At 53.1% G+C, this 26031-nt stretch overlaps 1 protein-coding gene across 4 annotated transcripts in view; it reads left to right on the forward strand.

Moving 5' to 3' along the window:
- The window catches only part of USH1C (USH1 protein network component harmonin), a 45412-nt gene extending 27400 nt beyond the window's left edge, over positions 1-18012 (forward strand). For 2 of the 4 annotated variants that reach the window (XM_077866299.1, XM_077866300.1), the window contains 6 exons: positions 10067-10108; positions 10595-10648; positions 10988-11087; positions 13656-13762; positions 15098-15153; positions 17523-18012. In XM_077866299.1, coding sequence (XP_077722425.1) covers positions 10067-10108; positions 10595-10648; positions 10988-11087; positions 13656-13762; positions 15098-15153; positions 17523-17535 — 372 coding nt within the window. In that variant the 3' untranslated portion in view covers positions 17536-18012. The other 2 variants (XM_077866302.1, XM_077866301.1) reach the window with 2 other exon arrangements.
- The last annotated feature ends 8019 nt before the right edge of the window (positions 18013-26031 follow it).

Here is a 26031-nt window from a genome sequence, read left to right on the forward strand (position 1 = left end):
CCATCACAGAGGGGCAGCGCTGGGGGAGGGGCTCACCACAGGGTGGTTTTCTGGCCTTGTCTGTGGACTGAATGCCCTGTTTGCTGTGCTGTGCCAGCCTCAACATGACCTTGTAACCCTTCTCATGTAAACACTGCCACATTTGCTCAGAAAGGAAAGGATAAGAAGAAAACCAAGTATGACAGCCTACAGGAGTTGAGAAAGAATAAGAAGGAACTAGAGTTTGAGCAAAAGCTTTACAAAGAGAAAGAGGAAATGCTGGAAAAGGAGAAACAACTGAAGATAAACCGGCTGGCCCAGGAGGTATGTGTCCTACTTACAGGCCAGGTGAGCATCCCAGGGACACAGTTTGGTTGTTCCCCACCATGCTCCTGGGGGGACCAGCTCGAGTTGTTTTCCCCAAGTGGAGTCCAAGGATGGAGTGAACCCTGCTCAGTCGGGAATGTGGGATCATCCCACCTGCCCAGGGTCATGGAGACTAGCTTCTGGCTTAGGTGTATATTTGGAACAGAGACTAGACTCCTCCCTCAGGTGTGGGTATGAGGCTAGCCTCTCTGCCCAGATTGTCACACTTAGGTTAGCCCCTTACACACCTGGCTAGAGGTTTAGTCTGCCCCCACCATCTCAGCCCCCGCAGAGTATGAGTCCAAGACTAGGCCTGTCCAGCCCAGGTGTGGCTCTGGAGTCTTTCTCCCTACTCAGGGTATGACTCCAAGGCTAACCCCTCTCTCTGCCTAGACTATAGAACTGAAGTTAGCCTTCCAGCCACCTATCATCAGGTCTAGGTCAGGTTGGCCCCTCTACCCAGGTTACGAGTCCAAGGCCAGATTTCTCCAACCTGCCTTGGCTCTGAGAGTATGGGTCTGATGCTCACCCTTTGTATAGGAGTGGTATCTGAGGCTGTTCCACAATTAATCAGGCAATGAGTCTGAAGCTGCTTCCGTCAACATAGGATATATCTGGGGTGCCTGGGTGGTTCAGTTGACTAGGCATCTGCCTTTGGCTTGGGTCATGATCTTGGGGTCCTGGGATCAAGCCCCATGTCGGGATCACTGCTCAGTGGGGAATTTGCTTCTCCCTCTGCCTGTCCCCACCATGCATGCTCTCGCTCTCTCTCTCTCTTACTTTCTCTCAAATAAATCTTAAAAAAAAAAAAAAGGATCTGAGGCTAGGCTTCTTTAACCTGGAAATGTACCTAAGGCTATCCCCTTTAAGACATGACATAAGCAATCATCCAGCATGGGTAATTCCTATTTCCTAGGTGAGTTAGGTGACCTTAACTCCCTAGCTATTAGAGATGTTATTATTGTTCTGCTTCTCTTTAATGCTCCCATGAATCAGAATGCCAAGCTGATTAGATTATAAAACCAGAGTAATCCTGGAAAATGTGAAGTGCATTAGGTCTGCCATTAGGAACGAATAAGCTACAACATTAAAAATAAAATCCAACTTGTACTTCTGAGGACAAGGCAGCCTGGAGGAGGGAAAAAGAGCAAAGTTAAACTTTTGGAATGTGCTAAGAGCCTAAAAAAGGATCATTCGTGGAAAATCACAAGAACCTCAGAGTTTGTGGGGACCCTGGAAGCCTAATCCCAGCTAGGTCCACACAATGCTACAAACGCCTCCTCTGATTTTGCCTACAAGTGCCTTTAGTCACCCTGATCCCCTAGCACCCTCTCCCTCTTGGTTTCCACCTCTTTTGGGGCCGGGTGGAACAAGCCGAGGTCTTTTCTGGAGGGTGGTGCACCCAACAGTACTTTTAAAAAGAAGTGGTTCTGTGCTACTGATATGAGTGTGCCACCCACATGGGACTCAGGTGTGCCCTCTGTCCTCTCCCTTTGCACTGTCCTTGGGTCCTAGGTGTCTGAGACAGAGCGAGAAGACCTTGAGGAATCGGAAAAGATTCAGTATTGGGTGGAAAGGCTATGTCAGACACGCCTTGAGCAGATTTCCTCTGCTGATAATGAGATTTCAGAGGTAACAGAGCCCTTCTTTCCACATTAAGCCCTCCTGTTGCCTTTAGAATGACCCACTCTGGGGACAGTGGGAGGCAGAGTGGCCACTGGCAAGCTTCATTGTCCAGGGCCACCCCTACCAGCCCTCTCTGCCTTGCTCTCTTGAGGAGGGAGACACATCTATATTTCTGGGCTTATCTCTGGAGTCACCACCAAGTCCTAGCCCCTCTGAGATGGTCTGGGTTAGGTGTGTTGTCCTGGAGTAATTGCTAAGAGTGCCCCTTTCACTATCAAGTCTGTTCCAGTTTAGATGATAAACAGTATAGTCACCTTACATATCACCCACATGTGGCATAACTTGGGACCATCCTGCATTTGGGCGCTCCCTCCTGGCCACTTGGTTTGGGCTCACTGGAGCACCCAGGTAACAGAGAAGTGATACCCCATGATTCTGGTTTGTGGGTGGTGGGTCTCCAGCAGCAAAAGAAACAGAAAAGCATTATACTCAATGTATTGTGAAGTGGAGCATGAGTCAGAAAATTACAGAACTTCCTTGTAACCTCCCAGATGACCACGGGGCCCCCGCCTCCCCCACCTTCGGTGTCTCCCCTGGCCCCACCCCTGAGACGCTTCGCAGGCGGGCTGCACCTCCACACCACTGACCTGGATGACATCCCCTTGGACATGTTCTACTATCCTCCCAAGACTCCCTCCGCCTTACCTGTGATGCCCCACCCTCCACCCTCCAACCCATCCCCCAAGATCCCTGCACCCCCTGTCCTTCCATCCTCAGGCCGTGTGAGTGCCTCATCTTCACCCTGGGTGCAACGCACTCCACCCCCCATTCCCATCCCTCCCCCACCGTCTATTCCCACCCAAGACCTGACTCCTACCCGCCCGCTACCCTCGGCACTGGAAGAGGCACTGGGCAACCACCCCTTCCGTGCTGGGGACACAGGAAATCCAACAGAGGACTGGGAGGCAAAGAACCACAGTGGCAAGCCTACTAACTCCCCTGTTCCTGAACGGAGCTTCCCACCCACCCCCAAGGTACTGCCCCTGTTCTGCATGCTAGGCTGGGAGGCAGCCCATTTTCCAGGAATGAACTCCCATCCTGCATGTTGTGGCCACCCCGCATGTGTGTGGTTTCTGCTGGTTTTGAAGTACTATCCTGTCTGGTGAATTGCCTGGGATGCTTGTGGTGAGCTACTGGGGATCAATGTCTCTTGGTTTCTCTTTGGTCCTCTTGGCTAGTGTGGGCCGGTAGCATTCTAGGTAGTGCTTGCAAGGCTGTGCCAGTGAATCGCCAGAGCTCTGTGTCACAGCCAGTCACTTAATGATACAAGCTCAAGAAACCGTGAATATGGGAAATGAATCCCCGGGCTAACAGGGGAAAAGGAAGGGAGGAGGAGCAGTGGAGCAGTGTTAGGCTCCTTAAATGAAGTGATAACACTGTCCGGTGCAGTGTTAAGACATTACAGTGCCATTTTCAATGGAGTTAGCCAATTATATTGGCTTGAAGTATAATACCCAGAAGTTCTGGCCAACTTCCAGCTACAGAAAAAATGAAGACAAAGAGTTCCTAGAAATCTCCCAATTTACTATAAAAAGACGAGGGGTTTTTTTTTCCCTTGGATGTTAGGAGGCTGAACATTGATCCTTCTCAAAAAGACATACTTCTTATTAATCATTCTTAATCTAAATCCTAAAGGCTATTTTGGAAAAGGCAATCCCCAAGGAAGAAGATATGGAGCTTTGATCCCATGGAGGGACAAACAAAACACTCTGCTTCGGCAGTCATGGGGCCAGGCTCGTCAGAGTTAAAGGAGCTCATGTCAGCTGAAGGGGCAGTCAATAGTACCTCATCAGTTATTCTTATTAACCTTCCCTGCATGGATTTGAATCCCAGCATGAAGAACAGAATCAGCGTCTCAGAGCATTCAGGAGAGCTTGGGGGAAGGTGGGAATAAAGAAAGTGCCAGGTGCCAACAAGGCTGAGCTTCTGGGGACTCTCAGAGGGACTCCCTCTAGACCTCTGGTGGGTCGAGAGCCTTATAGCTCTAACAGAGAGAAGTCTGTGCGTTCCAGGGATGTCTTGTCCCAAGCCCAGCCAGGAGCAGGTTTACAGGGGGCTGAGATAGCCTGGCCCAGAGGGTCATATCCTTCTTGTGAGTCCCCACACCCCACGCAGATGGGCAGCAGCTTTTCCTCGACAAATTTGATTCAATAGTCATTGATTGAGCACCAGCCTTGGGTCTCTGTGTGAGGGGGAGAAGGGAGCAGTGGAGCAGTGCTGAAGGGGACACAGAGGAAATTGGCACCCCGTGCTTTCCAGGACTTGGCCATCTGAGGGATGAGCAGCTGAGCAGACACGATTCAGCTATAGAATGGCACAGGCCACCTGCTGTGGGAAGGATTCATTCTAACGGGAGGTTGAAGGCACCTCTGCAGAGTAGAGAGCTGATGAGCTGAGCCTTGAAGGATGACAATACATGAAGGATGGGAGGAAGGGCATGGAAGGTGCAGGGAACATAAAGACGGTGAGGAGGAACCACCTGGGTTTGAACCCTGGCTCTACCCCTGGCTGGCTGGATGACTTTGGGCATGCGTGACTTCACCTGTCTGAGCCTGTGGCTCTTCATGCATAAAATGGGAATGTTAATGGCCCCTACCTGTTAGGAGGATCAAATGAGTTAAGCCATGAACTCATTCGAAGTTAATACTTAGGAGAATGGCGGGCACATAGTAGGTGTTCAGCAGACATTAACTATGATCAGTGACAGAACAGGATATAGGAAAATTTGGGTGAAGCTCAAAGATGAGATTGGAGGTAAATTCTGTAGGCTTTTGAGTCAGAATCAAGAATCCAAACAGGGTCCAGCTTTCTCGACTCCTCTAGGAATCACAAAATTCCCACTGTTAGTTCTCTATCAAAGCACAGGAAAGTCTCCTCCCAAAATTCCTCCCACACAAGGGGCCTCTGAAGAACTGGACCCAAATGTATTTGGTGACATCAAAGTCAGGGTTATTCCTGATTTGAGGGCCAGGGGGCTGCTGTTAGGTTAGCTTCATCCTGCCCATGTCAGCACTTTGGTCCTTGTACCACCGATCCTGCCCAACCCTCTCCTTGGGACTTCCTCCAGGAGCCAGAATCCATGTGGGCACATGTCTGCCTCTGCACATCATACCAGCCACCAGCAGGCCTCAGGTGATGGGAACAAACACTTGGTGCTGGCTTGGCACACATGCCTGCCACACCAGATCTGCCAGACAAAGGTTTTCAGGGCCGTATTTACCCCCCAGGCACCGTCCTGTGTGCCCAGCATACTACTAAGTCCTTCATTTATTCATTCAACGTGTTCATTGTGCACCTACGAGATGCCAGACACTACGTCTGGCTCTGGAGAACCACCTCAAAATGGGTAGCCCCGTCCCTGCCCAAACCATCTGGGGAGGACAAGAGATAAGTAAGCAGGAGACTGTCACCTATCTGGGGACAGATGGGGGAACACAGGTGCTGTGATGAGTTGGAGTGGAGAGGAAAACCTCAAAGAGGGCTTTCTGAAGGCAGTGACACCCAAGTTAAGACCTGAGCAGGTAAAGTAGAGGGAGGAAAGAGCGTGTGCAAAAATCAAGACAAGAAAGGCTGGCTGAAGTTAGGCAGTGTGAGGAAGGTGAGGAGTGAGACACGGGGCCGCGGGGGAAGGTGGAGGAACTCATGAGGACCTTGTGGGTCAAGCCAAGAAGCTCAGCAGTCAGCGGGGACCCGTGAAGAGTCTGGGCAGGGCTGTGATCCGATTCGATTTGTCTTGGCCAAGATGATGGAGCACATTAGAGCAAAGCAGACAGATTGCCTCAGCTCTCCCGGGTGCTGCTCTTACCGGTCCTCACCCCGTGTCCAGAGCCCCCGTGCCCACCCACCAGGGACAGCAGATGCTTTGTGTGCAGTCTGGGGAATGGAACCGTGGCCAGAAGAAATAGCCTTTACGGGGAGAGGAGGCTAGATGGCACCCACGGTCACTGAGAGCGAGCCTTGAAAGCGTATCCTCTGAGTGACAGTGGCTGCTGGCACCCTCGTAACTAGGCTCTGGCTCAAGTCTCTGATTTCTTAGAGCCACCCAGGAGTTTCTGTGGCCTCAGAACACACTGGCCAATGGACTTCTTGTCTCTCCGCTGAGAATCACACCCCGAGCACCTCCAACAGGGTGAATGAACCAGGGGGGCTCACTCATGCCGTGAATTTGCATGTGCGTCCAAGTGCCCTGGTTAGCCTGGGCCACTCCCGCCACGACTTCACACGGGTTTCTCTTAAACTAACCCTTGTAGACATTTTGCCCAAGCCCTCAGCCTCCACGAGGCCCTGGCGTGTCTACTATCTCCAAACCGGTCATGGTCCACCAGGAGTCCAACTTCATCTACAGGCCAGCTGTGAAATCGGAGGTCCTGGTAAGCGCCCCGGGTCCCCTCCAGAGGAGCAGACTAGAGCTGTCTCCCCCGGCTTCTGCTGCCTCTGGAGGGAGAGTGAGGTGGGATACAGACTCACACTTGGTGCCCGCTCCTAACATCTCCTTGACCAAGAGATGAATCCATGTGGGCACCAAACAGGCTGGAGCTTCCTCTAGAAGTAATAACGGTAACAGCTCAGGTGTATCGTGAGCCTACGTGTGTCAGGATACTGAGGCTTAGAGGGGTAAGTCGGTCGCCCAAGGCAGGGCCACATCTTACCACTGACTCCAGAGTCTTTCAGGCTCCAAAGCTCAAGCTCTTACCTACATTGCCGTCTTACCAAACCTACAGGATTGCACTGGCCCCTGCCCCTGAGGCCTGGCGTGGCATGGTGGGGAACTCTCTCAGATGGGGGACTGGCCAAAGAGGAGCCACTCACTTTCTCCATCTCGCCCCCCACTCCTCACTGGCCTGGGAGTGTGGGGCATGGTCCTGGGGGAGCAGAAGGGTCTTCCTACCCCCAGTCACCTACGGCTGAGGGAGCCGAGACTCTACAACCCCACGTCCCAGAGGTGCCAGGCACGGATTGGCCTCCCACCCACAGTGGGAAGAGAGTCATGCCAGAATTTTTCTTCCCCTTTCAAGGAAACCCTATCCAAATGTCAGGTCAGGACAACTAAGACACTTATTTTGAGCTTTTGCTGTCCTGTCAGGTCCCCAAAGAGCAAAGTTCATGCCCCTGTGACAACCTGCTGATGCATCCGTGTCGCGTTCTCTGGCCGGTGACAAGGGGTGGTGTCTGCTTGACTAGAACTGGGTGGCTGCTGTATCTGGGGGCGTCGGGCAGGCCTCTGGTGTAAGTCAGGCTGCGTGTATGTGGCGCGGGATGTTGGCAGGGCGGCCCCAGGCTGGCAGGCCCAGGGTCTGGCACCAGAGGGCGGACAAGACCAATTGGTAACGTCCAGCGTGAAACTTTTTTTTTTTTTTCCTGGCAGCCACAGGAGATGTTGAAGAGGATGGTGGTTTATCAGACAGCATTCAGACAAGTAAAGCGATACCCGTCGTGTGTCTGTAGTCCTCCCTGCCACCCCTGTCCCTCCCACTCCGACTTCTCTCTGGGAGTGCAGTTGGCTCAGAGGTGGCCCCAGGTGCCATCATCCAGAGCCTCAGGGCAGAGCTGTGTCCCTGTTGCCTGCAGCCAGGAGTTGGGAAGGGTCTCATTTCCTTGGCTTATTAGACCTCATGCCGAAGCCGAGAAAGCAGCAGGATCCCTGGGGGCTCTGCTCTCCTGCTACTGTTTGTTCAAAGAGGAAGGGGGCAGAGGGAACCCGCAGAAGGTCACAGAGGCCGAGATGGGTCCTCGCCCCGGCCCTAGGAGAGAAGAAAGGGTGGCCCGAGGTATCTCCCTGCCCCTTGCCTTGTCTTGTCCCCTGGAGGCAGATCACAGTGTTGCCTGGCACGGAACCAGCCAGGGAGGAAGAGGCAGTTCAGATCCTCCACCAGCCTGGGGTGCTCCTGGGCACAAGGATGTAGATGTCCTTCCTGGCCCATGAGTGGTATCAGGCACGCAGCCACTTATCTTCCCACCTCCTGGGGGCTTATGTTCACGGAGCCAGCTACTGGATTGGCTGTCTCACCACTGGTGAAAGAGATCCCAAGACAGAGAAAGATCTTGCAGCCAAGCTCACTGCTAACCCACCACCAGACCGCAGGCTGATTTGACTACAGGTGGAGCAACACGGAGGTGTCAACTTCACAGTGACACATAGGAGTTTGCAAAGGAGCCCAGAACTAGGGGGTGACAGGCGACAGCTAACCCTGTGCCATGCGCTATTTCTAAGTACTTTGTGTATATAAACTCATTTAATTCTTATAGCAGCCCTGGGGGGTCAGTAGATGAGAAACTGAAGCAGAGAGGTTAGGAAACGGACTGATGGTGTCACAGCTACCGTGAGACCCTGGATTTGCATCCAGGAGGTGAGGCTCCTACCCGGTAGGAGGTCAGGCTCCTACCCGGCCACCATCCCACCTGGCAAAGCACTGTGATCATGAGATAGACGTTTAAGGCCATGTTGTTACGGACAGCCCTCCGAGAGAGAGGCTGGAAGTAAGGAGCCCAAGGACCCAGACTGGAAGTCAAAGTCTAGCTCCACTACCCATCGGCTGGGTGACCTTGGGCATGAATGTCACCTTCCTGGGCCTCAGTTTCTCCATCTGTTGGATGGAGGGTTGGGCTCCCTCTTCAAGGCTGACCACCTGCCGTGGCTTATAAGCCTATGTTCACAGGACACGAACACTTGTCATCATGCCCATCCTAAGAGCAGGTTCTCACAGGGAGGGAGAAGAGGAAGCCTATAGCCAGCACTGTCTGGTTTTCTAGAAGTAGTCAGGGCTCTCAGTGAAAGAGCATTAACTCTGTATCCTGCCTCGTGACTTCTGCCCATGGATTTGCTGCATCCCTTCCTCTGTCTGCTGCCCTGATGCCCCTAGACTGACCTGGGAGTGGTCTCTGAACGAGGCCAGCCTCCAAACTCCCAGGCTCCGTGGGGCTGAGCCTGGGCGACAAAGCCTGGATGAGGAGGGAGGGCAGGCGGAGGCCCAGGGAGCCACCTGCTGATGTTCGGTCCTCGTCTTGTGCCCAGAGCTTCGTTGCTGTGTGCTGGGCATAGAGAAGGTGGTGGCCTCCCCCTGCTGCTGACCACAGGCCTCAGGGGACACTTGGTGTGGCCCAGGGAACTGGGTGCTGGGGATGGCTCTACTCAGTCCAGCAGGGCCTAGCTGGGACCCTGCCCCAGGGCCTCTGCTCTGCTCCCACCTGCCCTGGGGGACTAACAGAGGCTTTGTGGCCTAGGACTTGGCAGGCACGCCCCCCCCCTCCCGGCTCCCGCTGTCTGGTTGGGGTTCCTAGGAGGGCAGCGTGTGCTGGCTCTGCCCTCGCCTTCCTTACCACCTTGTTTCTGCATCCTGGGGATATCGTCCCCACAGCCCTCACCAAGCCGGGTTCCCTGAGACAAGTCTCCTCCTTCATCCTCCCCCGACTGAGGTTCTGGGAGGCCTCTTACCTCCTAGATAGGTGCTACATTAGGACCAGTGCTGGGTACTGGGTGAGCACGGACGCCCCTGTTCCTCTGGGAGCCCGACATCCCTTTGCACCGCCCACGCCCTGTACCCCAGTCATCTCGCAGCGGGTTCCCCAGGGAGAGCTGCCTCTTGCACAGTGTTGCCCTTCTCCGGGGTCAAAGCACTGGGTGCAGAAAACCAGGCCTTCACCCCCAGAGCCTGGACCTGGCCTCGCACGAGCACTCGGAGGAGCTCAGGTAGGGCCTTCAGGACCCGAGGCTGCAGGCAGATGACAGCTCCGGCAAGGCCGCGGGCCGCTCAGACACCCGGACAGCAGCCGGCGCCCACCCCTGCCTCAACTACCCAGGGCCCGGGCTGGGCTCCGCAGATGCTTGCATAGCTTCCTGCTTCTCCCTGCGCAGGGGGCTCTGGCTCCTGGGGCTTCCAGCCTCCTCCCTGCTTCCCCCTCCAGGCCACACCTGGCCCCCTCCCCTCTCCCCTACATCTGACCCATTCATGCCTTCTTCCTCTGCCCTGAGCTTGTTTCCTGCAGCGACCCTCAGGGAACTCTACTCTGTGCCCTAACACACTCCCTTCGCTTCCAGGATTTCCGGAAATATGAGGAAGGCTTTGACCCCTACTCGATGGTGAGAGATCACTCTCCTCCCCAGGGCAGCAGTCCCGGGAATGTGGGGTCGAGGGGTGTGGTGTGTTCCGTGGTGGGGCAGGTGAGGAGCCCCAGGGAGCCCCAGCTGCTCTTTCCTGCAAAGGCGCCTTTCAAACCACATTCGAGTGTGAAACAGGACTGGAGTGTGTGTTGGGGCGCAGTGAGGGTGTAACAGCGGTCACACTGGCCAAGCACTGACTGTGTACCAGGTGCGTGTGGCTTGCTGGGTGCTTACAGGGCATGTCCTCACCCAGCCCTCACAATATTCTCAGAAAGAATGGATCTGGGATTTCTGTGGTCACCTGTGTGTGTGTGTGTGTCCAGGTGGCCCCTGTGAGGCCTGGGACCCCCAGGTGAAGACCGATGGGTGTGGGGCTGGGAAGGGTCCCCTTGGCCATGTACCCTGTGGGACCCCACCCTCATCCTCCAGGCAGACTCAAAGCTCCACACTGCCTGTTCCCTCTAGTTCACCCCGGAGCAGATCACAGGGAAGGATGTCCGGCTCCTGCGCATTAAGAAGGTACATGGGCACATGGAGGTCAGGCGGCCACCACCCTTCTCTGCCCCAGGCCCCTCCCATCTTGGTGCCCTGCCTCTACTCTGGAGATGACTCCTGAGTGACTCCTCAGGTCCCCACCCATCTACTCTCTCCCCCAAGGATGTCCCCTCCTGTGGTGGGAGCACACACTCAGGCCCCACTTAGTGTCCAGGCTCCCTTCCCTCCCTGATGGCGCTGTCATTGACCCCCATGGCTTCTCCTGCCCTCTTTGTAGCCCTGTCAGGAGGCTCCTGGGTACCCAGGTGTCCACAGGCTGTTGTCGTCTGCTTGGCTCTTGAAGGCCTGTTTTTGTCTAACCAGGAGGGATCGTTAGATCTGGCCCTGGAAGGCGGTGTGGACTCCCCGATCGGGAAGGTGGTCGTCTCGGCTGTGTATGAGGGGGGAGCTGCCGAGCGGCATGGTGAGTGGGGAACCAGCCATGCCCCAGTTTGGGGATGGTGCAGTGGTTAAACAGGGACCCCAGGAAAGCACACGGCTGCCCACTTGGAGTGGGCTGACCGACAGTTGCTCAAGAATGCCCCCCATCTGGATCTGCCCATCCACCTGCTGAGCCCACACGTTACCCATGGGCATATGATGGTGCCAGGACTATGGGCGTACAGCCCACCGCACCCCACGCTGCCCTCTGCCCCTCCCCCCCATCCAGGGGTGAAAACATGCTCAGAATTGCCAGATTCCGGCTGTAACAGAGCAGTCTGCTAAGTGCTGACAGACGGCTGGGGGCACGGAGGAAAGTTGTGGGACCTCGAGGGCCCCTAACCCACCAAGGGAAAGGGGGCCACCGGGAAGGCTCCCGACAAGCACCATACCTGAGCTGAGCCATAGAAGATAAGTCAATGTGAGCCTCGTGACGGTGGGCAAGAACTCTCCATGCAAAGGCAGGAGAGAGGGCATGAAACCTTCCCTGTCCTCTAAATAATAAGGGCCGACGGCCGTCAGGAACTCGCCATGTGCCAGGTGTGATTCTGAGCGCCTGCACCTCCTCTGTGTCTAAGGGGTTCACGTGTGCTACTAGGTCACTTAATCCTTGCGACAGCACCAAGAGCAGGTGCTGTTACCACTCTCATCTTATAGCTTAGGACACCGAGGCCGTTCCGGGACCCACAGCCAGTTAGTGGTGGAGGCAGGACCTGAACCCAAGCACTCTGCTCATATTTTGCTTTACTTTTGCCTTAAACCTGCTCACCTGGCGAGACTGAGACTCCCCATTCGTGGTTTCTTCTTCCAAAGCTAGGAGCCTTTTCAGTACTCTGGGGTCTTTTGTGAGGAAATCAGTGGCCTCGAAGGGGGAGACTTGGGACCCTCAGCTTTCCAGGCCAGAGCAGGAGTCCCATGGTGCCAGGCTGTGGTCGGTCAGTAGGATGGAGGGCAGGTGAGCACCCGAGGCAGGAGGCGGAGTGACAGGGAGTCACCTGGTTGCTGGGCAGCCAGGCTTCTGTGAGCTCCAAAGGCCACAGAACTCGGCTGCCTGTGGCCCCGGTGAGCTCAGGCCTGCCTCTTGCAGCCACACTTTGAGCTGTCGCTTCAGCTGGGGGGCGGGGGGCCACTCAGCTGGCAGCTGCCGTGGCCCAGGGCTGCCCTCCCAGTCCACACCCTCCTCCTCTTCTGTCCTCACTTCACGCCAGTGGAGAGAAAGACACCTGTCAGCTGGGTCTGGCAGGGAAGGAGGACCAGAATACTTTCCCGGGAGCCTCCCCTCCTTTCAAAGCCCCAGCCCAACCACTGCCTTATTGCTCCTGACGCTCCATCCTGAGTCCCTGCAAAAGGAAAAAGTGAGAGTCTCCTCTCCACAGGCCCACGGGCCAGAGGAAATTGCTGTCTACAGTCTGGCCCCACACTGCTTTGGACAAACCAGCAGCTGGTGACATTTTCTCCAAGAGCACACGTGCTTTAAGCTACTGCCACACCATCTTCAGTAACACACACTATGTTCCCGTGGACTTCCTGCCAGCAAGACTTCTGGGTGATCTGTTTCAACGTAATGTAGAGAATGTGCTGTGGACACCAGAACTAAGAAAAAGTCCTTAAAAAGAACATTTTTTATAAGGTTCTGAAGTTGAAGATGTCTGAGAAACCAAGCACAATCTATGCACTTCTTGGAGGGCCACAATGCATGGTAGCATATTCAAGGCTCTGACAAGTCCTGCAGTGAGTAACTCTGCTTAACTTGTAACTTGGCTTTTCCCGAATTTATTAGACCACAGGTCAGCTTATCCAGGAAGACCTTTAACATCATTCACTTATTCGAGAACTATATCGAATTCCTGTATTGTGCTAGGTATTATGGTAAGTGCTGTGGGAATGGTGATCAACCAAAGACAAGGTCCCTACTCTCATGGAGCTGAGAATCTGGTGGGAGAGACCATCCGTCGACAAATAGATGTAGGATTACAAATTGTGAAAATGCTCTGCAGGAAGAGACTGGGATGCTTCGAGGGAACAATAGGAAAGACGTCAAGATTGGACGCAGGTCAGAGCAGTTCCCTCTGAGGAGGAGACGTTTCACCTGAGCCCTACAAGGAAAGAAGAAAGAGACGGGGACAGTTGGCCCAGCTGGAACAGCATGTGAAGGCTCTGGCATGGGAAAGAGCCTGACGCAGACAGGAACAGCTCACAGAACTAGCTCATGTTTCTGATAACCTCATGGGCCCCTCAGGTCTGCCTCCCTCCGTGATAGCAGAGGCCCATACAAAGGTTAGGGCGGCAATGGTTTGTCACTGGTGTCCTGATTCTACTGAGTCGGGGTGAAGGAGTGTGGACGGGGTGGGTAGGAAATGCCCTTGAGTAACCTGGTGGATTGTTTTCCCCTCATGCCTTCCGAGCCCATCTCAGAATCCAGGAGTCAAGCTCCTTCTGTAGCCCTACAGTGGCCTCCTGTCCACCCAGCCTCCCACCGCCTTTGCCAAGTCCTGGGCCAGGCACGCGTCACATATGGCCCAGGTGACCAGCCAGCCTTATCTTTCTGCAGGTGGCATTGTGAAGGGGGATGAGGTCATGGCGATCAACGGCAAGATCGTGACGGACTACACCCTGGCTGAGGCTGAGGCCACCCTGCAGAAGGCCTGGAGTCAGGGGGTAAGAGCAAACCCCTTCCCGGCCTCCCTCCCCTGCTTGCCTCCCTGCCTTAAACCCTGGCCTCTGCAGCCAGGCCTTACAGTGAGGATGCCCCATCCCAGGGCGGGGATCCAGGGGCCAGGAAATTCTTAGGTGACATCCACATAACCCATCCAGCCAGTGGTCTCAATATGACACGATGGGATTCAGAAAAATAAATGTCAGTTCCTGACTTTGAGTCCAAAAAGCAAGTGGCACAAATATAGACTCCAGAAGACCAGGTATGGCAACCCATGCAAGAAAAAAGACTTAAGGTCTTCTCTAAGTGCACACTGATCAGGAATCAAAAATGCTGTGGCTACTAGAAAGCATTAATAGAACAAGTGCCCAAAATGGAGGAGGGTCTGGTGGTAGTCTGATCTGTGCTCATTAGCCACTTGGGTCAAGGCCACCACATAAGGTCTCCCAGGCTCTGCACTGCACAATCCGAGGGGATACCCTCCTTATAGACTACAGTGTGGATAGCGCCCTCTCATGTTGTGCAATGCACAACCTGTGCAACTGTACGCAGGCAGCCGAGCCTGAGGTATTAAGTTCAGTGCCGAGGAAGCTGACCAGATGGGCCTGGGACCCACATGAAGGGATGTGGAGAAGAGAAGACTCACGGGTAACCTGATGACTGTCTTTGATTATCTGAAGGGCTGTATTAGGGTAGAGGGAGCAGAAGTGTTCTCTGTGTTTCTTGAGGGCAGAACTGGATTGGATGGAGGGAGTCCTGGGGTGAGCTTTCAGCTCAGTGTTAGAAGCTATTGCATGGGAGAGGGGCCCAGTGATATTTCACATACTTTTTATTGGGTACACCTAAGCCAAGGGTGGACAATGATAGATAAGCCAAGGATGGCAATGGTGCCATTGAGGGGATTCAAGTGTCAGGGTCAGAAAGCTAAGCCTGAAGTGCACCTAGAGAGCTTGTTACAAATACTATTTCTCAGGACCTACCCCAAATCTCCAGGAGCCAAGTCTGTGAGTCTAGAGTTTTAAGAAATCCCCCAGGTGATTCTGAGGTTGCTCCCTGGCCCTGGTCCACAGATCAGCATTTGGGAACTTAGTGTCTTTCAAGGGTCTGTAAATCTTGGTCTCTATGGTTGTGAAGCCCCAGAGACTAGAAGCTTCCCCAGAGCATGGGTCTGCACAATGAGGCCCATCCCCACCAGAAGGACCTCCAGCCCCACCGGGGCCGACCCCCCCAGCCAGCTGATCCTGAACCATGGTGCCCAGGAACGGGTACGGAGCGTCAAGGGAAGCCGTGCCACCAACCCCTGAGCATGTCCCTGAGTCACAGGCTTCTTCCCACAGGACTGGATCGACCTTGTTGTTGCTGTCTGTCCCCCCAAGGAGTACGACGATGAGCTGTAAGTATCTGCAGCACGTGGCCCTCTGCTTCCTCTCTGTCCTCCCCCAGAATCTTGGCCACCTTCTCCCAGACTGCCCTCAGCCCTCACCCAGCCTGAAGGATTGGTCCAAGCACACTGCTTCTCATAGTAATCGATCCTAGGAGCTCCCGGGCCAGAGAAAGCCTAGAATGAAGTCACTGTGTCACAGTGTCAGCATCATCAGGGCCTCCTCCAGGACTGCCTTGTCCGAATTCTTCTGTATATATGGGAAACTGGGGCCCAGAGACGGTCAAGGTCCCCGACCAAGTAAACGATGACGTTGGGACAGACTCGGGAGCTCTGGTTCTCCACCGGGGACTTCATCCCTGCACCATCATCAGCCAGTTCAAACATTCCCGTGTCATGTACTGTCTGGTAGTGCAGTCTGTCGTGCTGCGTCCCTAAGCAGCCAGGACCACAGCTTTGGCCCCATCCTGCAGGGTCTCCAGGGAGCCTTGGGCTGGTGTCCACCCTGCTCTGCGATGCCCTCTGTCTGTCTCTCCGTCTGTTTCATTCTGGTCTCTCTATCTGTATGGGTCTCTCTATCTCATTGCCTCTCTCTCTCTCTCTCTCCCTCCCCTGTCTCTCTGTCCTTTCCCTCTCTCCCTCTCCTGCATCTTCCCCATCAATCTCTCTCTCCTGTCTGCCCTAATCTCCATCCGTCTCCCTCTTCTCTCTTAACCTGCCCTTTTCCTGCTTTCTCGATTCCTGGCCTGAGTGGGTGCTCATCTGTCTTCGTTACCGTATATCCATTTCTCTTCTCTCTCTCTTTCTCTCTGTTGCTCCCTCTGCCTCTCCGGTGTCTGGCCTCCATCCTCATCACCTTCCTGCCACCCACACCCTTATTCCTCACCCCCCACCCCCCGGCTTGCCCGTGCCCACCTGCTTCCTCTGCCCCTCACGGACTGAGTTCTGGGCACAGCTGGGAGAAATCAAGATCTTATAGCAGCTAATTCTGGACCCAGGGCCTAGGCAGGACCCGAGGCAGGGGCAAGTGGAGGGAAAGGTCTGGTGGAGCTCTGCCTGGAAATAACCAAGCCCTGTTTTGTGTTTCCTGCTCTGCTCGGCGTATGTAGCTCTTCTCTTCCCTCTGCAGCCGAAAGCCCCCAGCCGGTCCGAAAGTTCCTTGAAGACCGTGCTCCCGTGCACAGACACGGCTTCCTCCTGCAGCTGGAGCCCAGCAGCCCCCCACGGTGAAGAGGCAGGCGGGCTGCAGGGCCCTGTCTGGCCATGCTGCATGGAGTGGCCGTCTGCTGCCCATGCTGGCAGGTTCTTTGGACTGGTGTCTGGAGGGCTGCACAGGGCACCACCCCGAAAGTGCCATCCAGGCCTGCTGTGGGCCACCCTGGAATTTTGTCCTACTCAAATACCCTCCTGCTCAGGGAAGGCAAGCGGAGCCCAGTCTGTAGCATGCTCGGGACCTGGTGTCCTGACTCACCGCTGCTTTGAGACCTGCCACGGGTCCCATGTGGCACCCATATGAGCAGGACAGAGCATGAGTACCATGGTCTGCTGGGCGCAGACAGTGCCTCAAACCAGCACGACGGGCTGAGTGAGCCCAGGGGAGTACGGCCTGGATCTCCCCCCAGGGGTATCCTCAGCAAAATGTGCCTCCCTTCCCCAGGAGCACCCCCACTCTGGGAGCCCCTGCTCCACCAGGCCCCTGTGCTTGGGCAGAGCCAGGGCAATTAAGAGGCAATGGAGCCTGGTCCAAAGAACCAGGGCTGGCCCATCAGGGTTGTTCGTGTCGTGTTGTGACTTGTCATGGCCTGAGCCCTGCTTGGACCAAGCTGTCCTCTGTGTCCTCTGTGCCTTCTCTCTCCTTTGGCTCCAGCTCCCAGGACAGTGTCCTCTGGGGGACACTGTGCAGCCCAGTTTGGGGATGTGTTTCCCATTCTGTGACAGGGTTATGCTCCTGGACAGAGCTGGCGGGTGGCCATGAACCGGTGTTTGGTGTGCCCTGCAGCCCACAGCTGGCAGTATCTGGGGCAGACCCAAGCCTGAACTTGTTGATTTCTCTGGTACAAGTTTCTCAAAACATTAGGGCCTCATGCTCCCGAGACACTTGACCTGCTATGCCGTGGCTCCCGGCATGGCCTCTCAATGGCTCTATGTTTTCTGCCACTTGTCATTTGCTCCTTGGGAGGGACCCCAGACCCCCTGCCTCTGGTACCCTCCTAGCTCATCCCACGCATCCCTTCTGCCATCCCCGGCCTCTTGCGTGCTGTGGCTCTGGCTGTTGTGTGGCTGCTTGAGACCTGCTTCGTGCTTCCAGGGAGGGTGTCCCCTGGGCCGAGCGCGTACCCACAAAGCCTGCACGTGTCTGCTCTGTTTCCTCTTCCCCGCAGGACCTTCTTCTAAAGTTCAGAAGGAGAAACCAAATTCACCCCAAGAAGCCGGCGAGGTCTGGACCCACCCTTCTGAACACAAAGCCTGGAACCGGCCTTGAGAGATGCCAGCGTGCGGGCACCCTGGAAACCTACAGCCAGCCCCCAAGGACTTCTGACTCCCATCACCCCCCAAGTAGGGCTGAGGAACACCGCGGGCCACCCCTCTGAAGGCCACCAGGGAGGGAGGAAGTAGGGCCCCTGGGATCCAGACAGTGACTTCTGTCTTCCACTCCTGTGAATTTGGTCTCTCCCAGCCCTGGGATCTCAAGCATTCAAGGGAATTCTCAAGAAATCAAGGGAATTCTCAAGAAATTAAGAGTTCTTCCATGAATTCTTATGGGACCTGACTCCTGGGTCTCTCTCGCCCTCCCTCTCCTCTCACTCCTGCTAATTGCTGCCACAAACCTTCCTCTGAACCCATTAACAAAATAAACTGCTTTCATTTCCAGCTTCCAGGAGTGAGTGTGGATTGGGGCAACAGATTCAAGACTGTCGAATAAAAAAACACAAGGTCGTGGCCCTTATCGAGAGTGGGAAACGGGACCCAGTGCTGGGATCCGGGTCTGACATGAAAGACATGATCAAATGGTCAGGGGCTGGGTTGGGGCAGAGGGCTGGGCAGCCAGAGATGTGCCGGTCTGGGCTTTGTGTCTCCTCAGAGAAGGATGGCAGGAAATGAAGCCATGGGACAGGGCTTTGCTCAGTTCCAGAAAGCACGGTTGAAGGCAGGAGCCCCAGAGGATTACCTCTAAGCATGGGATGCCCCAGATTCACTCACGGACAGCATGACCATAGCTGCTTCTCCTGAGTTCGCCAAGACAGGATGTGTGGGAGGAAGGGAGGGAGGGAAGTGCATGAAAATCCATCCAGTGGGACCTCATGGAAGGAGGCTAGGGCTTGAGGCAGGAGGGTGGAACCCAAGGGGCTGGCGGCTGATAAGTCAAGGCCCTCCTGGTTACAGGACAGATGCTCTCAGGCAAGCTCCAGGGAGGAGAGGAGTCATCAGGGTAGGTGTCTCATGGAACTCCAAGACTGGGAGATGGCACCCCAGGTCTCCTAAGACTTGGAAGTGAGGATGGGTCATGTCCCAGCCAACATAGCTGCTGAGGCAGCCGGGACTGTGGGCGGCGAGTGCTGCTAAATGGGAGGGGCAGAGAGAAAGAGAGAAACTGCTGGACTTTTTGATCTCAGTGGAGACAAAGCCACAATGACCTTCTGCTAGCTGGCTCCCAGAGACAGCAGCCACGCCGAGGAATTCTCCGTGTTTTCTTACCTAGCTCCTAACCTGGCTCTGGAGACAATTCCAAAATGAAGGTAAAAGGAGGGGGCTCCTATTTGTTGACACCTGCCACATGCTGGCACTGGGCTGGACACTGGTGTCTGCTGTTCCAAACTGATGACTGGAACTGGTGCACGCCCCCCCCACACGCACACAAGGAGCCTGGTGGGAACGGCCCCACCCCGATAGCACTGACTGTATGCCAGGTGCTGTTCTAAGCGCTAAGCTCATCTACGCCCCTTAGCTCTACGAGGAAGGTGCCACTGTTACCAACTCCAATTTATTAAGAGAAGATTGAGGCACAAAGAGGTTAAGTGAACTTTGCTAGGTCACAAGTGGAGAAGTAGTGGAGCCAGCACTCAAAAGCCAGGTGCTGGGACACCTGGGTGGCTTGGGGGTTGAGCATCTGCCTTCAGCTTAGGGTGTAATCCTGGGGTCCTGGGATCGAGTCCCACGTCAGGCTCCCTGCATGGAGCCTGTTTCTCCTTCTACCTGTGTCTCTGCCTCTCTCTGTGTCTCTCATGAATAAATAAATAAATAAATAAATAAATAAATAAATAAATAAATAATCAATCAATCAATCAATCAATCTTAAAGAAAAAAAAAATCCAGTGCTCTGGCTCCAGGGCCCATCCCCTTCTCCACCAAATGCCATATGGGGCAGGGCAACCCTCACTGGAATGTCTTAAGTTCTAGATTGTTGGCAGAACAATTCTCCCACAACTGAAGAACAAATAGTGTTCTGCTGCTCAGTGACGGTTTCCTCCTCTTATGACCTGCAAATACTGCTGTTGAAGCCTTCAGCTTGCTGATGCCTGGAATCTCACCATTTCAAATTCACCTCCAACTATTCTTAGTTATTGGCACCTGAGAGTGAATGCGTTTAGCCGTGCTTATCAAGACTGGATGAGTGACACAATAAAGAGGGCTCCGAGCCCTTGGTTGGAGCAGAAGGGCAGGAAGATGCACCCCTGGGCAATCAAGGAAATCAGTTCTCATGAATCATTGGAAAGTTGTTCCTGGGGCACCTGAGTGGCTCAGTGGTTGAGCATCTGCCTTTGGCTCAGGTCATGAACCTGGGGTTCTGGGATCGAGGGTCACATCAGGCTCCCTGCATGGAGCCTGCTTCTCCCTCTGCTTGTGTCTCTGCCTCTCTCTATGTGTCTCTCATGAATTAATAAATAAATAAAGTCTTTTTTTTAAAAAAAAAAAAAAAAGGAAAGTTGTTCCTTGTTGAATCCAAAGTCCATAGGGAGACCTGTCTCCCTGGCATTAACCAGGCACAAACACTGCAGGACTCCCGTGCACTCAGCCTGACCGCTCCTGATGTGGGAAGGTCCAGAGAATGCGTAGGGAGGTGGGGGCCTAAAGCAGCTTCTGACCTTCTGTGGGGGCCATGAGGAGCCCTGCTGAAGCCAGAGTCCACTGAGGGGACTGGCCCAGACATGAGAATCTGCATCAGTGCCCAGACTAAAACCCATCCAGGCCAAGGGCTGCCCCTGTGCTGTTCATTCCGTCCCACATGCATGGCCTTCATGGCTACTTCAATCCCGGGGCCCTAGCCAGCCAGCCAGCTACTAATAACTGATCAAATCTGGTCCACAAAGTGAACCCCGTTTGCCACCTTTGAATCTAACCCTTGTCATTGGGTATTTGGGAAAACAGACCAAGGAGGCAGTGACTTATCCAGGGACCCCTAAGTTGGCGGCAGAGCTTATTTCTATGCACTCTACAGTGGGAAGGAAAAAAAAAAAAAAAACTAAAAAGGCTGGGAATTCAAGGATGCCTTTCAACTCTGAACTTTTGGCATTTTATCCATCTCCTTGAAGTTGCTTCCCACAGTGAGTCCCTGGGGATGCTGAGCTGGCTTTGAGCTTCTCACCTCTGCATCTGGAAGTCAGAGTAAAAGGGCCAAGTTTACAGCCCCTGTGCTTCCAAGACACCCCCTTTGGGCCTGTGCAGGGCTGGGAAGCTGGTTTTCACCCATTCCAGCCTAATTCCCCAGGCTGAGATTTGGATAAGAATCTGTTTCCAGAGCTAAAAGCCCTTTTCTCCCCCCTGTCCCTGGTATGACCCTTCCCAGCTCCCTGGGGCCCAGACTGGCGTGCCTCTGTGAGAACCGGAGGGAGCGGGAGTGATGCCCTGGGAAAGGCAGGTGGGGCTGGCATAGGGAGAGGGCAGAGGGCCAGAGAGCCTGCCACAACTGTCCTCCTCAGACCTAGGGTCTGCAGCCCAGGGGCCTAACCACCAGCCTCGGGAGGAATAAGATTGCTCCTAACGTCTAGGTGTTTACTACAGGTCAAGCGCTGTGCTGAACCCTAAGTGTGTAGTGACATTTAATCATTATAAGACGCTACTGGGGCGCCTGGATGGCTCAGTCAGTTAAACATCCGACTCTTAATTTTGTCTCTGGCCACCAGATCGTGATCTCAGGGTTGTGAGACTGAGCCCCACGTTGGACTCCTCGCTGAGCGCAGAGTCTGCTTAAGACTCTCCACCTCCCTCTGCCACTCCTCTACTCGCACTCGCTGGTGCGTTCTCTCAAATAAATAAAAAAAAAAGACATTACTGGGGCACCTGGGTGGCTCAGTTGGTTAAGCACCTGCCTTCGGCTCAGGTCATGATCCAGGGTTCTGGGATCGAGTCCCACGTCGGGCTCCCTGTTCAGCGGGGAGCATAATTCTCCGTCTCCTGCTCCCCCTGTTTGTGCTCTCAATCTCTCTCTCAAATAAATAAAATCTTTTTTAAAAAGAGAGAGAGAGAGATTACTAAGAGGTAGACAATGATGTTATCTTCACTGAGGACACTGAGGCAGCAAGACTTAGACCACGTGCCTGAGGTTAAAAAGATATTAAATAGCAGAGCCAGGATGTGAGCTTGGCTCCGGAAGCCCATTTCACTAACCACCGTGCTATACCCCCTGAGGAGAGAGAAAGGACATACAGAATATGATTGTAGGAGCCTTAGGGAAAACTCCAGCCATAGAATCATTCCTCTGCCTCTGTCTCGTCCCTGCTTCACTGTGTCCCTCACAGTGCAGAGTGACCCAGCCAAACCTGGCTCCGCTTCAGACTCTTCACTGCTGTCCATGCTGTCCTTGGGACAGGCTCCAAACTCCTCTGCCCGGCAGTCAAAGTCCTACCGTACCTGACAATTTTTCCACTCTGGTCTTTTGCCAATCACTTCTTTCACTGCAGCCACACTGAACTATGGTTTCCGGAGCTTCCATGCTCTAGCACTTCTCTGTGTCTTTGCATGTTTTTCACTCAAGCATGTCCTCCTCGGGCCTTCATGAACCTCCATGCACGCTTCAAGGCTCAGGTTGACTGTAAAAGGGGAACACTGGGTCTGGCATGGAATGAGAGCTCAGTCAGTGTGGGGCTCCTGCCTCCTCTGGAGATGGGCCCTTTGGGTTATAAGTGATGGGAATCCGATTCAAGATGACCGCTTAAATGAAAAATCCAGGAGTATTTGATGTCCTGCGTGGCTGGACCAAGGGTTAAAAGCAGGGACATCAGGAATCTGTTAGGCCATCTGTAATTGTCAGGAGTCTCCAGAGAAACAGAGGGGAAGAGGAGGGTGATTTTTAGAGGAATTGGTGCACGCAATTGTGGGGCTTGGCAAGTCTAAAATCTGCAGGATAGGTCAACAGGCTGGAGACCCAGGGAAGAGTTGATGATGCAGCTCAAGTTCCAAAGCAGTCTGAAGGCAGGATTCACTCTTCCTCGTGGAATATCAGTCTTTCTATGAAGGCCTTCCACTGATTGGGTGAGGCTCACCCATGTTATGGAGGATAATCATCTTTATACAAATTTATGAATTTAAATGTTAATTTCATCTAAAAAATTCCCATACAGCAACATCCAGACATATTGAACCAGACACCTGGGTGCTGTGTGGCCTAGCCAAGTTGACTCATAGAATTACCCATCATGGAGCACCTGGGTGGCTCACTCCGTTAAGCATCTGCCTTTGGCTCAGGTCATGATCCCGAGTTCCAGGATTGAGCCCCACGAGGGGCTCCCTGCTCAGCAGGGAGCCTGCCTCTCCCTCTCCCTCTGCTTCTCCCCCTGCTCATGCTCCCTCTCGGTTTCTCTCATTCTCATATAAAGAAAATCTTTTTTTTAAATTACGTATCACACAATCTCTTGTCTTTACCCTCCTCTAATTGGCTACATTCTCAGATGGGTTCCTCCCTTATGATGCCAAGATACCCTCCAGCATTCAGAATGTATTACACCCAACATCAGTGTTGTACTATCCTAGCACACGCCTATCCTAATAGTCTCAGCTACATCCCGAGGTTTCCACTCTGGTTAGCTTGACTTGGTGGTAAGATCTCCCCTGATTGACTAGGCCTGGGTCACATGTTCACTCTGCACCCCTGGGGACTGGGTGAAGAGAAAAAGTGAGATCCAAAAGAAATATTGGGGGACCTTTGGGTGGCTCAGTGGTTGAGCATCTTCCTTTGGCTCAGGTCGTGATCCTGGGATCCTGGATGGAGTCCCACATCGGGCTCCCTGCATGGAGCCTGCTTCTCCCTCTGCTTGTGTCTCTGCCTCTCTCTCTCTCTCTCTCTCTCTCATGAATAAATAAATAAAATCTTTAAAAAAGGTGGGGAGATATTCAGCTGCTGTTACAGAAGGGGACATAGATCCAGGCAGGCACAAAGTAGTATCCACTAAGGTCCCCCAAACTCCTTCTCTCCCTGTGATCTACTCCAGGAGGAAGGAGTGGTTCAAGAGGCCAGCAGAACCCTCACCAGCTCCTGGCTTCCAGTGCTGACTTCCCAGCCCCCACTTGGGGACAAGAAATGGGGAAAAGAAGGGTCTGCTGTGACCACAGAACTCCTGAAAGCCAAGAAACAGACTCTCACACTTGCTTCCCAAATGTCCTGAGAAGTGGGAACTGTGTTTTATTTTAGCTTTACCTCCCTTCAACTATAAAATGGATATAAATAGTACCTACTCTACAGAATGTTAAGAATCAAAAGGGGAGCACCTGTGGGGCTCAGTCGGTTAAGTGTCTGCCTTCAGCTCAGGTCATGATCCCGGGGTCCTAGGATCAAAGCCCTGCATTGGGCTCCCTGCTTGGCAGGGAGGCCACTTCTCCCTCTCCCTCTGCTTGCCGCTCTCCCTGCTTGTTCTCTCTCTCTAACAAATAAATAAATAAATAAATAAATAAATAAATAAATAAATAAATAAATAAAATCCTAAAAAAAAAAAAAAGAATAGAAAGGAATATAGATAAGATGCTTAGAAACAGTTTTTGGATTCCAAGTTAACATCAACTTTTTAAAAATCTGGCACAGGTGTGATAGACGAGTGGCTTGGGGCCCATTTCACCTCTCAGAATGGGGCTTCCCAAAGGTGGGTTCCTTGTTCTTTACTCTGCTCCTGGGCCCCTCACACTTACAACTCTAGCAGCTGGGAGAGCTACCCGCCCCCCCCCCCCCCAGGTATGTTAAATGTAGAAAATCCTCCATGCACCTTCCCTTTCTAAGGAAGCAGCACTTACTCTTCCAGCAGGCCACCAGCTGAGTGTGTGTGTGTGTGTGTGTGTGTGTGCGCGCACCTGTGCGCATGTACACAGGTTGGGTTTTCAATATGCATCTTTATTAATTTCATCCTGAGTGTGCACATGAGCTATTCTATAGCAGAGATAGATTTCCTATCAATTACCTGACAGTAAATGAAAAGTGCATTTGTGTCCCCTCCTTCTTGGCCCCAGACTTCACCCCAAGGTGATGTGATGAAAACCAGATGGAAAAAATCTCCTACATGAGTGGTGGGACACTCCATAGGCAAGGGATGCAAAGCAAGGGATTTTTTCCCACTTATATACCGGAGAGTTAGCCATGCCCCTGCCTTCCAGAAAAGGAAGGGGAGAAAAACTTATTTCTTTGAGAAGGGATGGAAAGGATCATTCTAAAGGATCATTCTGGAAAGGATGGATAGATGATTCTTCTTCTTCTTCTTCTTCTTCTTCTTCTTCTTCTTCTTCTTCTTCCTCTTCTTCTTTGTGTGTATGTGTGTGTCTTCTCTTTTTTATTTTATTTTTTAATTTTATTCATTTACTTGAGAGAGGTGGTTTTACATTTTACTTGAGAGCAAAAGAGAATGAGCATGAGCAGGGAGGAGCACAGGGAGAAGGAGAAGCTGACTCCCCTCCAAGGAGGGAGCCATAGCAGAGAGAGAGAGAGTACACAAGCTAGGGGGAGGGGCAGAGGCAGAAGGAGGCGAGGCAGGCTCCCTGCTCAGGGGAGGGACGCTTGATCCAGGACCCCGAGATCATGACCTGAGCCCAAGGCAGACAGCCAATAACTGAGCCACCCAGAGGCCCCTGTATCTTCTCTTTAAGATTCAGTTTCCTTGGGATCCCTGGGTGGCGCAGCGGTTTGGTGCCTGCCTTTGGCCCAGGGCGTGATCCTGGAGACCCGGGATCGAATCCCACATTGGGCTCCCAGTGCATGGAGCCTGCTTCTCCCTCTGCCTGTGTCTCTGCCTCTCTCTCTCTCTCTCTCTCTGACTATCATAAATAAATTTTAAAAAATAAAAAAAATTAAAAAAAAGATTCAGTTTCCTTGACTGTAAAATGAGCAGGTTAACTCAGATGATCTACTAGTTCTGCAAGTAGGTAAGGGTTTGTATCACCCTAGACCTTTGGAATATACACACCTAGGGAGATGGAGCTCTAGTCTTCTGGCACCTTAGGGGTTTAACCTAGGTACCTGGTCCTCCTGGGGAGATAAGAGAAGTTTTATTATCCTTTCTAAAAATTGTGGAAAAATACACATAACATACAATTTACCATTTTAGTCATTTTAAGTGCACGGTTCAGTTATCCAATACGTGCACATTATTGTGCAACTATTGCCATTATCCACTTCCAGAACTCTTCTTTTCTGGTAGACACGAATCTCTGTGCCCATTAAAAAACTCTCCATTCACTCCTCCCTCAGCCCTTGGCAACCACAATTCTACTTTCTGTCTCTGTGAATTCAACTACTCTCGGTGCCTCACATAAGTGGAATCCTACAGTATATGCCTTTTATTTCACTTAGCATAATTTTCTCAAGGTTTACTCCTAGCGTGTGTCAGAATGTCCTTCCTTTTTAAGGCTGTATCCTACTCCATTGTGTGGATACATCACACTTTGCTTATCTGTTCACCTGTCCATGGGTGCTTG

Source organism: Canis aureus, chromosome 23 (assembly GCF_053574225.1).
Source record: "Canis aureus isolate CA01 chromosome 23, VMU_Caureus_v.1.0, whole genome shotgun sequence".
Lineage (NCBI taxonomy): Eukaryota > Metazoa > Chordata > Mammalia > Carnivora > Canidae > Canis > Canis aureus.